Source organism: Prionailurus bengalensis, chromosome B2, assembly GCF_016509475.1.
Source record: "Prionailurus bengalensis isolate Pbe53 chromosome B2, Fcat_Pben_1.1_paternal_pri, whole genome shotgun sequence".
NCBI classification, from domain to species: domain Eukaryota; kingdom Metazoa; phylum Chordata; class Mammalia; order Carnivora; family Felidae; genus Prionailurus; species Prionailurus bengalensis.
This window is the reverse complement of record NC_057349.1, coordinates 146,830,132-146,846,672: the sequence shown is the minus strand read 5'-3', so window position 1 is coordinate 146,846,672 and position 16,541 is coordinate 146,830,132. Positions and strand designations below refer to the sequence as shown.

Below are 16,541 nucleotides of genomic sequence, written 5' to 3'. Positions count from 1 at the left end.
CCTTTAATATGTAACAAATACCTCAAAGTTCAAGGAATATGAATAGCTCTGAGAATCAGATTTCTCTCCAATTTTTGTATTATACTCCTTTGGTTATTTCAGGGACAAGATCAGAGATATATGGAGGTTAGATATCAGTGATTAGGTATGCAACTGATTGATAAATCCCTCAGAACAGTAATTTTAACAGATCAGATCCTAACATACTCTTTTTGGATGAGATAAATCATAGACAAAACTTTGTACCTCACCTGAAAACATTTCTTGCAAGTAATACTCCCCTAAAAATAAACTCTGTTTTCTAGTCTGTTCTTCTGAACACTAATTCCTTTTAAATATTAAAATGCATCACTTACAAAATAAAGCGTTAGCATTTTAAGACTCTGAAAAGGCTTGTTCTTTTTATAATTGTTAAACTTTGAGAAAACATGAGCTAAACAAAAATGTATTGTTTTCAGACTATCTTGAAATCCTTTTTGGAATAACTCCTATTAACATACCAACATATTTAATGTATCTCAGACCATAAAGACCCTATTAAATATCTCACACACAGAAGGTCTTAATATGCCCTTATATAGTGAAATAAAAGGGAAATTTCCAAACCAACACCAAAAAGACAAAAGTCATGAAATTAACCCTCACTAAATTTATCTGTTTCAAGTTCACGGGGCGCCTGGGTGGCTCACTCAACATTAAGTGTCCAACTCTTGGGTCTTGGCTCAGGTCGTGATCTCACGACTCATGGGTTTGAGCCCCGCATCGAGCTCTGCACTGACAGCACAGCACGGAGCCTGCTTGGGATCCTCTCTCTCTCTCTGCACCCCCCCACCCGCCGCCCCGGTTTGTGCATGCGCACGCTCTCTCAAAATAAATACATAAATAAATAAATAAATAAATAAATAAAGTTCAAAGTCAACAGTAACAGTTTCTCTGCCTAGAACTTAAAGATATGTTCAATATCGTCAAATGGTACTGCCAAATTCAAATCTCCAAGAGATTAATATCGAATCTGAAACACTTCACAACTGCACTCAGTGAAAGCATATGCCAACCTTCCCGAAAATCAACACTGTCTTGAGACAGATCTTACTTTTAATGTATTATATTTTCACCCATAATTAAGATCAAATCCAGGCAAAAACTGGGCCTTAACCTGGGTACTGAAAAAGGAGACTTTATAGATGATTACATTTTGATTTACTGTCCATTAAACAACGGACATTTCTAAGAACAAAGGTGAAAGTCGTTTACGTGAAGACTCCTGGTTAATTCTTTCACCACAATAAGGAAGCCACAACAGTCCGAAGCTCAAAGGCCTAACGAAAGATAGCAGACTGCACTGCCCCCGCATCTCCTCATGATCCATCCCAAACAAATGCTAGCTCAACATCCAATATGCAGGAGACAATCTTGCAAAATGGGAGAAAACCAATAACCCTATACTCTATACTAGATCAGAAACTATGGCTAGCCACGTTTTATCTGTGAGCTCAGGGAACTGAACTGAAGGGACTTGAGACTCTTGGTCCACCATGAGCAGATTACTGTTACGAGACTACAGGATGTGATAAGTAATTATAAAGCTACAATATTAATTACGGTTGCCAGGCTGGGATCTTTGTTGGGAAAAATATTTGAAAATGCATTTATCCATTTTACAAACCTTTGACAATTCTCATCATGACAGCCTATACCCATGACCTACCTTTCAAAGCTACCAACATTCAAAACTAAAACCCATCGTAAAAACGTCAGAAAATCAGAGTTATGTTCATATTAAATATCTAGAGAACACCTCACTACCATTTCACATCATGTCCCAAATAAAGTTTGGCAACCTAATCTGTTCACATATATACTAGAACGACTAAGATCCCTAACAGCTAGACCTTGACGACATTTGAAACTTACCTACCACTGTGGCAGATCCTATAAAACAATTTCTCACAACTCAAAACTGAGTAACTAGGTAAATTTAATGACAGAATTATTACTGACTCATTGAAACATAACATCTTTTACTTATGTCAATCGTTAACTTCATTCACATACTGCTTTATAAAATCTCCATGGATTCAAACAAGTCCTTAATAACTCAATCAGCCAAATTACCAGTTTGATGGCCTATGTATAACTGTAATCTTCATTCATGTCTGTCACTTTATGAATGTATGATAAACTGAAACAGTCCTAAATATTTAATGCAATATATTCTATCTTTCATTCAAGACTGTGGGCTCGTTCAAGGATGGGAGTTTTTTATGTTCACAATCACAAGAACCATATCGAGCGCTCTATCATATGCCATGTATTTGTTACCTTTATTCTGCCAAACAATTTTAGGAGGGGGCGTTATAATTTAATGGACGAGGGCACAGATTCTAAAAAATGAACATGTGCTCAAAGCCAATGTGATAGTCTAGATGATTTGTCAGCAAATACCTAGTCCAGTCCCCTTCTCACTGAGTTGATAATGCAGTTTCTTAATCTCAGTGCTACAGACACTCGGGGTAGGATAATCATTTGTTGTGGAAGGGCTGCCCTGTTCATTGTAAAATGTTCAGCAACATTCCTGGCATTTACCTACTAGATGCCACTAACTAATACCCCCTCCCCTGTAGTTCTGCCAGACCCAAAAATCTCCAGATACTGCCAAATATCCAAGAGGGGCAAAATCACCCATAGTTGGCAATCACGGAGCTAATGGAATGTTAGCAGATGGGAGCAGAGGCCTTACCCGTGCTGAGGCAATCAGGCTTGGCTCTGGCACTCCGGTGACCTGCCATGAGAAGAGCATGCTCCGAGTAGCTGCTGCCCCTTTGGACTGAGCCCAGCAAGAACACAAAGATCTAAACCCACCTGCAGCTGGTCTAGGTCAAGTTCGGCTAAGCCCAATCAACAAAATCTCAGCCACCATACAGCAAAGGCTAAAGAGCACAAAAACCAATGCTTGTTATTTTAAGCCAGTAAGTTTTAGAATAGCTTCCTCTGGAGCATTATTATGGCAATTGCTGACAAATACAGCCAGTAAGGGAGTAAAGCCAAAATTCAACACTGAGGCCTGTCTGGCTCAAAACCCCACTACTAAACAACTATGTCAAAGAGTTTTCTCAACGAATTAATATCCCTACCTCCAGGATGTGTTTGGAATACAGCAGAGATGCAATATAAGTCTGCTTTGTTAATAACTGTAAGTATTAATAAATATCAATTTTGAAAAAAATTTCAGTTCATTTTCAATATGCTACTCATATTACCTTCCCCTTCCCACATCATTAAGCCACTGATTCAGAAACGCCACAGAGAACATTATACCACACTATTTCATTTCTCAAACACTAAATCTGAAACTTTCTTCTCCTATCAGTCCCAGAGCTATACAGAACCAAGTCCAAAACAGTACCTCCAAATTAACACTTACTTCTCTAAAATAAGTTGCTATGTGCAAACGCAAAGGCCAAGTTTAAAATAAAAGCTTAGCAGTGTTTGAAAGAGTGCAGCTTTCACAAGGTTATGAACAAGTATCTGTGGTACATCTACCATTTACCAGACACTATTCGAACCAGCAAGAATACAAAAAGAGACACTATGCCCACCCTCACAGATCCTGCATTCTGGTTAACGCTTCTATAGCATTATGGCATTTTTCAAGTGCTTTTCATGTATTAACTCACTTACAACTCCTCATAAACCTGTGAGAGACTTACTATCTCCTTAGAGATGAGAAAATGGAAAACCATAAATGACAAATAACCTGCCCAAAGTTACAAAGTAAGCTGGCAGAACCAGCCTGCAGTCTGGGTCTGAATCCATCCTTTCCACTGCTATGTCACATGCCCCTTCAAAGTTTTAATAATTTGTGAGTCAAATAGGATGAATTCGCTCACAAAACCAAGCTTAGACACAAACGGGAAGGGTGGAAGAGAAGCATAATTCATGATCTCTAAGATATACTAAGTGAAAAAATGCCAGAATAAGAATGCATATTTGTTTCACCGTGGCCAATATCAAACTCGCAATTCTGAAATAAATCTTTTCCCATACTGCCAAAATCTGACACATTCCCTTGTTTTACTTTAATACTTTTTTTTTTCAAAAGCTGACATAAAGTTCCTAATATAGGTCATAAAACAGTTGCTACTCATTTGGTATAGATTAATAACCTCAAAGAAAAAAATTCTTAAATTTTTATGACAAGTTTAATTATCTTAATTCTTATAACAGGATTCTTACATGAAACAGAACTTAAATTCTTATAACAGAAAATTAAAATTAGGGTATTACAGAATTATCTGGAGAACCAGCATGGTTTTATATCCGTTTCTCTCCTCTTGTGAATTATAACTGAATTTCTCATTTAAAAAGCATTGTTAAAATAGAAACCTTGGGGTGCCAAGAGGCATCTGCAACTCACACACACACCTGCCTATCTGATATGCCCACTCCTGGATGTCTAACTTCAAACTCAACACCTCTCCATCTGAACCTCCATCTCCCCAGAGGGCTCCTGCCTCAGTCTTTCCACTGCAGGCACTAATGATTCTATTACTCCAACTGCTCAAAACATTCAAGCTCTACCTGACTTCGCCTCATACTCGATACCCAATCTACCAGAGCAAATGTTACCGGCTCTAAATAGCGGGATCCAAGAATTTCTAAGTCCTTTTGTTCAAGCTCCTCTTCTGCCCCCTAGCTGTGTCCCTGTTGCCACCACTGCCCCCAGCAGCAAGAATGAATCATTAAAACCCAGCTAGGTAGTTCACATCACTCCTTGGCTCAAAACATCTGACCCAGAATAGTGTCTGAAATCCCTGCTGGGTCCCACAGCCCCTACAGGACATGGCCCCTCTGCTAACTCTCTAACCTTGCATCTTACCACACTTCCCAGGCACACTCATGCCTGTCACTGTACTTGCTGTTCACTCTGCCTGGCATGTTCTTCTCCCAGATCATTTCCATGCCTTCCTCCCCATCACTTGGTTCACATCTCTGCATTCCCTCCATCTGAGAATAGATACTTTTACTATAAGTACATAGTCACCAGTTAGATGCTTAGCTCATCTTATTTTCTGCCATAGCACTGACTGCACCTAAAGTAAACATTCATTTGTTGGTTGTCTGTCTCTGGACTGCAATGTCTGCTCCGCAAGAGCAGAGGTACTGTGTAATCCACCACAGTACTTGCTTCCTGGAACAACGCTCGGCAAACGAACCACCTGTTAGCTCGGCTTATTCTGATGATAAACAAGTAAGAGCAGTGCCCCTCAAACTTCAACATGCATCAGAATCATCTACAGGGCTTGGAAGGCAAATGGCTGAGTCTTGCCCCTGGAGTTTCTGATTCAGCTAGACTGGGAGTGGGCTTGAATGTTTACAAGTTCCCAGAAGGTAGGGGTACGATAGTCCTGGGAACCCCATTTTGAGGACCTAAACAATATTTTGCTGCGAGACACCTGTCAGCAACAGGATTTGACCATGGCAGTGAATCCCAACTGGCAGAAGAAAGAAATAGAGTGAAAAGATACCTCCAGACCCACACTATAAAATATATCCCTTCTGACTTAGAGGATTGTATGATACAAGTCTTAAATAATGCAATATAAATATCCCTTCCTTGCGCAGGATTTTTTCTTTTCCAGAAGAATGGGGACCAGGCAGATCAAGGTTATAGTTTCTAACAAGGTCTTACGATCTTACATATATTCTATGTTAATGACTAGTGTTGAAACTTTATCCTTTCGAGTTTGAACAATGAGATGAGAAGGCTGATATGCTTTAGGAGATAGTGAAACACCAAACAGCAGTAGACTCGAATTGGGACAGCTGCCCAAATCACAACTTCCTATCTCTAGGAATCATTCCAGTCCTCAAGTGCGGGACCAGAGAGACCATGTCTAGGTTATGTTATGTAACCTCCCATCCCCAGTCATGGCAGATTGGTCCAAAACACATTTTCTCTCCTAAGAACCTGAAGTTTGAAGATAAAGTCTGGGAGGCACTGAAGCCAAGTTATGTTAAGAGCAAAGAGAAAGTCCAAATTCCTGATGCTGAGCTTCTCAAAGCTGCACCACACTTGCTCTCTCTCTCAAAAATAAATAAAATATTAAAAAAAAAAAAAAAGAAAGAAATGCAACTTGTGAAATGTCAAAGCTTCTTTCCATTAATCCAATTTAAGGCATTTACTTTCCATCTTTAGACTAGTATACTGTCCATATAATCAATGAGTCTTAGAGTGTACATCACATTTTGACCTTATAATACCAACTCCTTGCAGAATAGCTCTCTGAAACCTAGCAAAATACCACCAAATCGCCTTTTTATTCAATAGCTGGAGCCAATTTGTATAAATACTATGTATATAGGGAGTACATGGTAAACAACAAAAACACAGGTTCTTGTTTTAAGTACCTTGTTTTCTGTTGGGGGAAAAATAAATTTAAAAATATCAGACAGTAAATGCCACTGCAGAAAAATAAAAAGACTTACGTGAAACAATGAGTAGTAACCGGATCGCTTTTAGATAAAATGGTGAGGGGAGTGCTCTGTGAAGTAACACTTAAACTAAAATCTTAAATCAGTGTACAGCTAACCTAAAGGTACTTAGGCTGAGAATACATCTGACGTGTTCTAGCAGCCAATGGGACTACACTGTACTGAGGAAGAGGAAAAACCACTTAAGATGAAGTCAGAGAGAAGAACCATATGACGTACGTAGGGCTCTGTAACAAACACAAAGAGTTTGGAGCTAAATACAAATTAACCGGTATAGGACAAAGACGCTACTTGCTACAAGATGTTTATGGAGTGTAGCTGAGCAAGAAACAAGAATGAAAAAGACAAAACACAAGAAAAAAATTATCAAGAGTGCTTGTCATAAAAATTTTAGATCTGAAAGGAACCTCAGCTGTCACACAGTCCAACCTCTCATTTTACTGAAAGGATGGCGTGGCCCAGGCTGTGGCTTCTCTGCAATCGGTTGAAGATGAGCAGAGAACTGTATTTAATGCTCTCTGTGACGTTAAGGCCAAAGCTCTTTCCGTATCTCTGGCCTTAATTTGAAATCTAAAACCAAGTCTTTACCATGTGCATTTTCAAAAGTGACATAACAGCACTTAAATGAAAACATTATTTTAAAAATGTTTTTAAACTGCCCACGCCAAATTATTCACACCTCTAGTCCCTCACAGGGCATTTTTTTTTTTTTTTCCAGCAGCTGACAATGCTTATTTACCACCAGCTATATCCCTTCCCAAAGTATGTGAAGCAGAAAAAAAATTGAATAAAACAACAAAATATACTTACATCTGGATATTCTTTTACAGGCACATAAAGTTTCTCTTGTAACTGAACAATAGGTCCCACAGCGTCAGGCAATTCTGCACTCCTTTTCTCTGTACTGCCATTTAATGTGTCATTGTACATGTCTTTCCGTACTCTGCTAATTTCTGTTAAAAGTAAAAATTTTAAATGTGTTAGACAAAAAAATATTCTTGCTAGTCCAGGAAAAAAAAATTAAAAAAAGAAGGTAGGGAGGGGTTTCATTGATAAGGTGTTAAAGAGTAAAGAACTGTTAACCTATTCTATCATTTCCTGGATTAAGTCTATGTTTAACAGGACTATAGCTTTAATTAATTGCTACCAGGAATCAAATTCGTATCAACGAAATAATATATTTTATTTAAATTAACTTCGGAGCCCACGCTCTTAACCACTATGAGATAAACCTGTTATTTTACCTAATTTCTCCATACCTAAATGAGGCCATTCATTCCAAATGAGAACTTTAGTCAAATAAGAATGTCTATCACACAAAACTAATACCAAAGTCTCTTTTATACTTCAGAACTAATCCGTCTGAATGAGATTTAAACTGGACTACTTCCTTAGCTATTTTAGGTATCTGGATAAACACACGTCCAGTAGATAACACAGATTTTAAGTTCAGCAGAAGTCTAGATTGATACACAAATGTTAGTTAAGGCTATAGGAATAGAAGAGATGTCTTAAAGAGGATATAGGGAGAAGAAAGGACCGAATCCTAGGAAAAGCAACATTTAAGGAGTAAAGAAGAGAGATCCAAACCAAGAACTGGAGGTGAATAGAAGTAAGAAGAGAGATGTCAAAGAAGCTGAAGAATAACAGAACCAAGGACAAGGTGATCAATAGTGTCAAATGCCACAAAAACATAGTAATAAGGTAAAGAGCAAAAAAGGGTACTTTGAATTTGACCACTAAGCCACTGGTGATCAGAGAAGTTTCAAGGAAAAGATGGTTAAAAGAGATCAAACTACATTGCATTAATGACTGAAATATAAGAAAGAAAGCAGAAATACCTAGGGTCAATGACTTAAAAAAAAAAAAAAAAAGAGTTTGAGAGACAGCACGAGGGAACACGTGCATGCAAGCACAAGCACATGCACACAAGTGGGGGAGGGGCAGACAGAGAATCCCAAGCAGGCTCTGTCTGCACTGTCAGCCCAGAGCCCAATGCAGGGCTCGAACCCACAAACTGTAAGATCATGACCTGAGACAAAATCAAGAGTCAGACACTTAACCGACCAAGCCAACCAGACACGTTGGTCAATGACCTTTTAAAAAGTTCCCAGACATAAATATATTTCTTATAAGAAAAAGTATAAGAAATCTACTTAAATGAATCAAGACTTGAACAAAGAAATCAATTCTTTCAAGAATTCTTCATTAAGTTTCCAAGACGACGTGTTAGAGGACAGGCCCTGCCCATCGGAACATACTGTCTAATAAGGGTTGTCACTACTAAATTAGCTGGATGCCCCTATAAATGTCTCTCCATGCTACAGAAAGGGGGGAAAAGGCTTGTGTCCATTAAAATTTAAAGGTAAAATGGGCTTTATTTTTATAATGTATTTTGTATACCTTCCAAACATGGAATTTCAATCTGTTGCGATTAAGGAACTATGAAATATGAATGTACAACACTTCAATTTTCATAACTAGTTATTTATATCTCTTTGTTAAATAAAACCCACCATACCAAAAAGGCATGATCAAAGGTGTTCTTACCCAGTTATATAGTCTTAAATCAGTGAAAATACTGTATTACAATACATTTTCTGCTTCAATGATGGCAACATTCATTTTATAACCATCTTATCTCTGAGGTAACAATTTGCTTGTCAAAGCTTACCAAATGTGCGTCTCTGAATAGCAAATGAAATTTTATAAAAATCAAAAGAATGCACCTTGGATTTAACTACATTATAAAACCAAGACTTCATTCTGTAAGTTCTTTTTGTGTATTTCTATTATAATAATGAATCTTTCCTACTAAACATGTCCAGTATCAAACTAGTGTTGACTTTATATCAGCATGCAACAGCAATTCTCCAATCAAGTTTTCAACCACTAAGTAATAATTTAAACATAAATGTTTACATAATTACATAATTACAGCAAGTAATTAACCAAAGGACATTAGGGAAATTCAATTAAAAGTGTGCATATATCCTTTAGTCCAGGTCTCTCTATAAAAGCACTTTCAATATTAATTTGTTAACATTTAAATTTCCTCTTCAGAAACTGCCGAATTCTTGTTACGATGTTAGTAACACTGATATAAAAATCCTGACAACAGCATAAAAGAAAACTATAGATAAAATGTGCTTACAAATATAAATATAAACATCCTAAATGAATAGGGTAGCATATTAAATAAATAATGCACCAAGGAAGTGGAATTTATACCATGAATACAAGAAGAATTCAGTATTAAAAAACCTATAGCCATAGTAATACAAAAGACTAAAGAAGAAAACAACATTAATTCCAAGTAAACAAATTTATCGAACTTAGATAAACCAAGAGAATCAATTCTAAGAAAATTCACATAAAATGATTAAATTAAAAATACATAAAGATACAATAATCACTGATCACATATCCAATTAGATGATAAAATGGAAGAAAAATACATTTGCCATTTAAATTGAATTTCTATAAACATCTGTGTGATTCTCCAATTAATAACTGAAATTTTGATGAGACTCTGCTGCCCGCTGTAGCCCCAGCTCCTAGAACAGTGCCTGGAGCAACAGCAGGCCCTCAGTCAACACTCCATGGTCTGGAAGATGGGTGGGTGAGTGAGCTAGGTTCTACGGCATTAAAGTTAAGTCAAGGTTCCAAGCTTTCAAAGAAGCTAGTCTCCTATGGGAAGTATGTGAACAAATAGATACTCCAAAGAAGAAGAACAGAAAGAGGTATAGACTGGAAACACAAAAGCAGGATAATCAACTCTGCCACAGGCTATTAAGGTCAAGAAAGTAGTCCAGAGGAAAGAAACTCTGACCTTTGTTTCTAATTACAGAGCGTTGAGGCAAAGGTACAACCAATATAATTATAAATTCTACTTAAGATACAAAGTCTTTCTACCATGTTTCTTTCAGTCTCTAAGATATATTACTCAATTTAACAACAGAACACAAATTATATACACAACATCGTAGGATGGGAATGAAAAGATGACTAAGTCCTAGTTCTCAAGGATCTTACCATCTTACTGTGGGGGTCTAACCAGCGGAGTGCTTAACTGCCTTTATCAACAGCACCCTTCTAGCCAGGCAATCACCAGCACTTCCTGGCATGTTACTTCCAACACTCAAGTCAAAACAAGTTCTGGGGCTCAGATGGTAGGGTAGAGTGTGTGACTCTTGATCTCACGGTTTTAAGTTCAAGTCCCATGCTGGGTGCAGAGACTACTTAAACAATAAATCTTTAAAAAAAGAAAAAAAGTTCTGATTCTAACAGTAACTGTTTATGTGATTTTAGACAAGTCTCTTAACCTCTCTGTACCTGTACCTCACTAATTAGAGGTTGATTACCGAATAACTCAACTGAATCCATTGTTTTCCAACCTTAGTATGCAAGGACCCCAGTTATTATTATTTTCCCCCCTGTAACCCCACATTTTAAAAAGTTTTCTTCTCCAAAGCTTTCAGTCCTAAGTCATGGTAATCAGAAGTTTTTGTTGATGTTTTCCTATCAAGTTGATCTAATCATAGCCAAAATATTACAGAAATGCGTCATGGGTACGGGTAGTGCTTTAGTTCCTTCTTACGTGGTGGATTTATAGGTGTTCACTTATGAAACACAGAAGCTCTTCATAATTAATATGTTTTATACAGATGACCCTTGAACAACACGGTTTATACTACACAAAGATTTTCTTATTGCATTTACACAAGACTTTCTTATTGACATTTTTTTCCTCTAGCTTTTATTGTAAGAATACAGTATATAATACATATGACATACAAAGCACATGTTAACTGACTGTTTATATTATTAGTAAGGTTTCCAGTCAACAGTAGACTATTAGTAATTAAGGTTTGGAGGAGTCAAAAGTTACACACGGATGTTCCATGAGGGGAGTCAGTGTCCCTACTCCCTGAACTGTTCAAGGGTCAACTGTATACTTTTGTTGTCTCAAACATTACATGACAATGCTCAAATGTCTGCTCATCTCCACACTACTTTCATAACCTACAAGAGTGGTTCAGAGAACTAGAAGTTCAGAACCACTTGTTCCATCACCTAGTATAAAAATTCCCACCACAGGGGCGCCTGGGTGGCTGAGTCGGTTGAGCGTCCGACTTCAGCTCAGGTCATGATCTCACAGCTCATGAATTCGAGCCCCACATCGGGTTCTGTGCTGACAGCTCAGAGCCTGGAGCCCGCTTCTGCTTCTGTGTCTCGCTCTCTCTCTGTCCCTAACTCACTCGCATTCTGTCTCTGTCTCTCTCAAAAACAAATAAACATTAAAAAAAAAAAAATTCCCACCACAATTACCCCAAAACATCCCCAATATCAAGACAACTTGTTTTAGACATCTTTGGAGTTATCAGTTTATAAATTTTACTGAATCCAAATTCCTGAAATTTCTCTCATTTGCCCACACTCCAAAGTCCACAAAGTACATCAAATGCCTCATTCTTAAGATGATCTTAAAAATACTTGAACAGTTGTATATCTAAGCATCCTCTTCTGAGCTTTAAAACAGCATGGTTTTATACCCTCTCACTCATTTAGACATACTACATTTGTCCATGCCCTTTTAAGATGGAAAATCCTGTACCACACTCATCCTGAGAACTGATGAGAACGCACACTCCGGCTGCCTACCTCCAGTCCCCCACACTCCAATTCCACAGCGTGTTTAAGGGTACCTTTACCTCTTTGGCTCAAATGTTGGTGGCGCTAATAAGCCAAGCGTCCACCATTTCATCTTCCACAACTGTTTGTTTAAATACCAATAGATGATTTAACTTTTTTTCCTGGTTGTTTTCTACTAGGCAACTGCCTTCAGAGTGTTATCTGTCAGTTGACATTCTTTAGGGATGACTATTCTGAATCAAGGAGCCAATTAACTAGTTTCATAGCACACGCATTTCTGTAGCTCGCATACTGAAATGCAGGCATGCCTTATCAACTATCTGATGACATCTCAAGCTAGGTTAGGACTTGAACCCCCTTCTGGACCCACTAGTATAAACGGGAAATAATCTGTTTTGGATTCTATAGGTTGTGCCATCAAGTTTAGAATGCAAACTTTTCAGCTCCTGAGAATATACACTTCCAGTATTCAGGCTCCTAGAATTGATATTTGGTGATGCCATTTTTTCAAATGTCAGTATACTGAAAAATATTTACGTCTGAAAACTTGTTTTGGTTATACTACTGTTTCCTTACATTTCTCTGTTTTTAACTACCTTGATTCTTTTTCCTTTTTCAAACGAAACCTCTATTATCAGTCAATGAATTCTGCTAAGAGGGAAAACAGTCACCACACAGCTGTGGCTCTATGTGACCTGTTAATATTACATCATCTGCCTTTTCCCTTTCCCTAATTCACCTAACATAACTAAACGCTTTGCTTTGAAATCATTCTTATGTTTCATAAAGCTCAGCTCATTTTTGCCTTTGGCTCTCTATCACCACTACTCTTTGATTAAATCTGAATTACTACATGTGGATCCCACTCTCTGCCACCTTAAAATTTTTTACAGTTTTTAAAAAATCTGAATTACTGGATTAGCTAACAGATCGACCACTTTGTGGAAAAGTAAAATGTCAGAAATAAGGACAACATAAAGAACTATTAGAGAACAGAAAAATACAGGCTGAGAAATCTAAAATATAAAATTAAGTGGTTATTTCCCAAGATAGATAGAGAGACAGATAGATAGAAAATGGCTACGTATAAATTCAATACTGCAATGTTGAAAGACTGGATAAAGGTTAGAGTATAATCCTATTTTACCATCTGGTTTAGAATTTTTTCAACAAACTTACACCAAGAAAATGAAAATTAGGAAATGAAATATGAAAAATATTTACTAGTTCAGTAGTACACAAAAAAGCTATTAAATGACATACAAAAAGTATTTAAAAACGCATGAAATAATTATTTTTAGGATTTTAACAATACAAATTAAAAGACAACTTTTTTTTTTTTAATATAAATGTTTTTATTTATTTTTGGGAGAGAGAGAGAGACAGAGCATGAGCAGGGGAGGGGCAGAGAGAGAGGGAGACACAGAATTGGAAGCAGGCTCCAGGCTCTGAGCTGTCAGCACAGAGCCTGACGAGGGGCTTGAACTCACAAACCTAAAACCTATGAGATCATGACCTGAGCCGAACCAACTGAGCCAGCCAGGCGCCCCAAAGGACAACTTTTTAAAACACTGAAAACATTTTCATACAAAGCACATCTTATATCCAGTGTTGTGGCAGCTAATTCCAATTGTTCAACTGGCTATTTATACTGTTTTAAACATACACATTTTATTTGCACATCTATCTGCTTTTTCTCTGTGCCTTACATTTAAAATCCATCGATATATTATCTTATCATTGTAATACAGTTGGATCTAAAATACAGAAAGAAATGAAAATGTTAGTGTCATTTGACCATTACTGTCTCATTTTTTTAAATTAGCATTTTCCATTAATTTATTCAGTAAAGTAAGAGCCACTTATTTATAAAACTATATGCCTTGATGTACATAGCAAAAATTTTATAAGTGAAGTTAAAATGACAAGCTTTCAGCACTTCAATTGATCTTTAAATGGGCTATTTCCACACTATCTGCTGGACACTAACCTGAACATACAAAAGCAAAGGAAGATTTGTTATTTTAGGTCTTAATTAAATGACTAGCCTCTATTTACATGAAACATTAAATCTTAAAAAAATAACATTAGGAGTCTATTTATAACCAAATAACCACTGTCACCACCTAAAGTGGTGGCTGTTATGTACTTCTGTAAAAAGAAACCTCTAATTCAGAGTTTACTAAATGCAGGGAAAATTTTACAGACATTTTGAGCAAAGCAAAACCCAGGGAATAATAGAACTTCATTGTACTCATTTAAAAAAGCCACACCCATAAGGTAAAGAGAAAGCAAATAAATTAAAAAGCAGGTTTAACAGAGGATATGCAATATTTAGTGAAATGTGTTTTGCCTCCTTGAATAACCAAATAAACCTAATTTTGAGGCAGTTGCTTGGAAACTGGCAAAAAAAAAAAAAAAAATCAACCTATCAATAATTCTCTAATGGGACCTGGGACCCGATTTTGGGGGTAGAGGGCTAAATTGTATTTTGAACTTCACAACTATAAGCAAAACAATTAAAAACTTGGGGCGCCTGGGTGGCTCAGTCAGTTAAGCATCTGACTCTTGATTCCCACTCAGGTGGAAACCTCAGGGTCCTGAGATGGAGCTAGCTCTGTGTCAGGCTCCGCGGGCTGAGCATTAAGCCTGCTTGGGATTCTTTCTCTCCCCATTCTCTCTCTATGCACCTCCCCCGCCCATGTGTATGCTCTCTTTCTCTATTTTTTTAAAAGAAAAATTACAAAATTAAACATCATAGCCCTCCTTTAAATTGCTTTGGAAATTTAATTAACAATTACAAAAAATTGTGGATAAACTTCACATAAAAAACATGAAAATAGCAAAGGTCTCATAAAAATGTCCATCCTTGTTCCATAATTGCTCTCAGCAGCAGTTCTATATCATGGAAGGCATTTAATAGTAGCTGCACCTCCCTGGACAAGCTCTTTCAGAGGTTACAGAAAATAAAGTCCACTATATAATCCAATTTATATTAGATATGTGTATTTTTTGACACATAGAAGTCAAAAAAAGGATATAGCTGTTAACAGTAATCATCTCTGGGAGATGGATTTACAGGGACTTTTGGCTTTCATTTCATATTACTATATGAATTTTTTTTTACAATTGTAAAATAATAAAGATATTCTCATTACGATGTTAGAAAGTACTTTCAGTCAAAATGTTGCAAATAAGATGGGATACCCTATATAAAATTATAAGAAGTCACTGACTCCCAACTATAAAAATAAACCACAAAGACCTAATTATTTTTTAACATGAGCACTTCCACCATGCTAAAATACTTAACATTAATTCTTACGTGATTCTTGCCAGACTATGAAGTAGATACAATACTCATAAGAAAGAAAGAAAGAAAGAAAGAAAGAAAGAAAGAAAGAAAGAAAGAAAGAAAGAAAGAATTTAATGCTCAGAAATTTAAGAATTGGTCCAATGTTGCAGCTAGTCCAACCAGCTTTCATTTAAAATTTCATAAAGGGCTTTCTGGAATAAGAAGCCCTTAAAACTCACGTTAAGAGATGGTAATTAGAGAACAGAAAATGGGAAAATGGAACAAACAACTCTTAGTTTACTGCCAGCCATGCTCGAACAAGACCAGTCCACTGTTTTACTAGTGACTGCAAAAAAAGTCTTTGCAGCCCTCCTCTTTTCATGCTAACAGAACACAGCCTCAGAGGGTGAAATCTAGGCCTAAGTGCCTAGAAAAGTGGCAGTCCTTAATGAATAAATAAATAGATGCTGCTGGCACACAAAGAAGACAAAATAGGCCATTGCAAAGAACAAAACAGAATGGGGGAAAGCATTTTTTAAAGTTAATAAAAACCAGTATTTTAACTGGCATAGGCATCCTCTCTCATTTATTTTTTTTTTAATGTTTTTATTTATGTTTGAGAGACAGAGACAGAGCACGCGTGGGGAGGAGCCGAGAGGGAGAGGGAGACACAGAATCCGAAGCAGGCTCCAGGCTCTGAGCTGCTGGCACAGAGTGTGACCCACGGCTCAAACTCACAAACAGCAAGATCTTGACCTGAGCAGAAGTTGGAGACCCAACTGACTGAGCCACCCAGGAGCCCCGGCATCCTTTCTCATTTAAACTGGGTTTTGCTTGGAGGTTACTTTTAAACCTGGTTAGTTTTATATGTTATATATCAAGTACTTTTTAGAGAAAAATGTTGTCTTCTGGTCATTTAGTTTTTTAAAATACTCAGGGGAAACCGACCCTTATTATCTCTATATAACACCCACTGTAGCAAATTTGAAATCTGAAGGCTAAGAAACCTAGTTAAGAAACACAGCTAATGGATATCTGAAGGAGATGCAACAATAAACCAGTAGATGCCATTAGAATGCAGGCCAAAAGTAATACT

At 37.1% G+C, this 16,541-nt stretch overlaps 1 protein-coding gene across 7 annotated transcripts in view; it reads right to left on the bottom strand.

Moving 5' to 3' along the window:
- The window catches only part of QKI (QKI, KH domain containing RNA binding), a 156,327-nt gene that overhangs the window by 110,682 nt on the left and 29,104 nt on the right, over positions 1-16,541 (bottom strand). For all 7 annotated transcript variants that reach the window (XM_043592718.1, XM_043592722.1, XM_043592723.1 and 4 more), the window contains exon 2: positions 7,306-7,448. In XM_043592718.1, the coding sequence (XP_043448653.1) occupies positions 7,306-7,448 (143 nt within the window). The remainder of the gene's footprint in view (positions 1-7,305; positions 7,449-16,541) is intronic.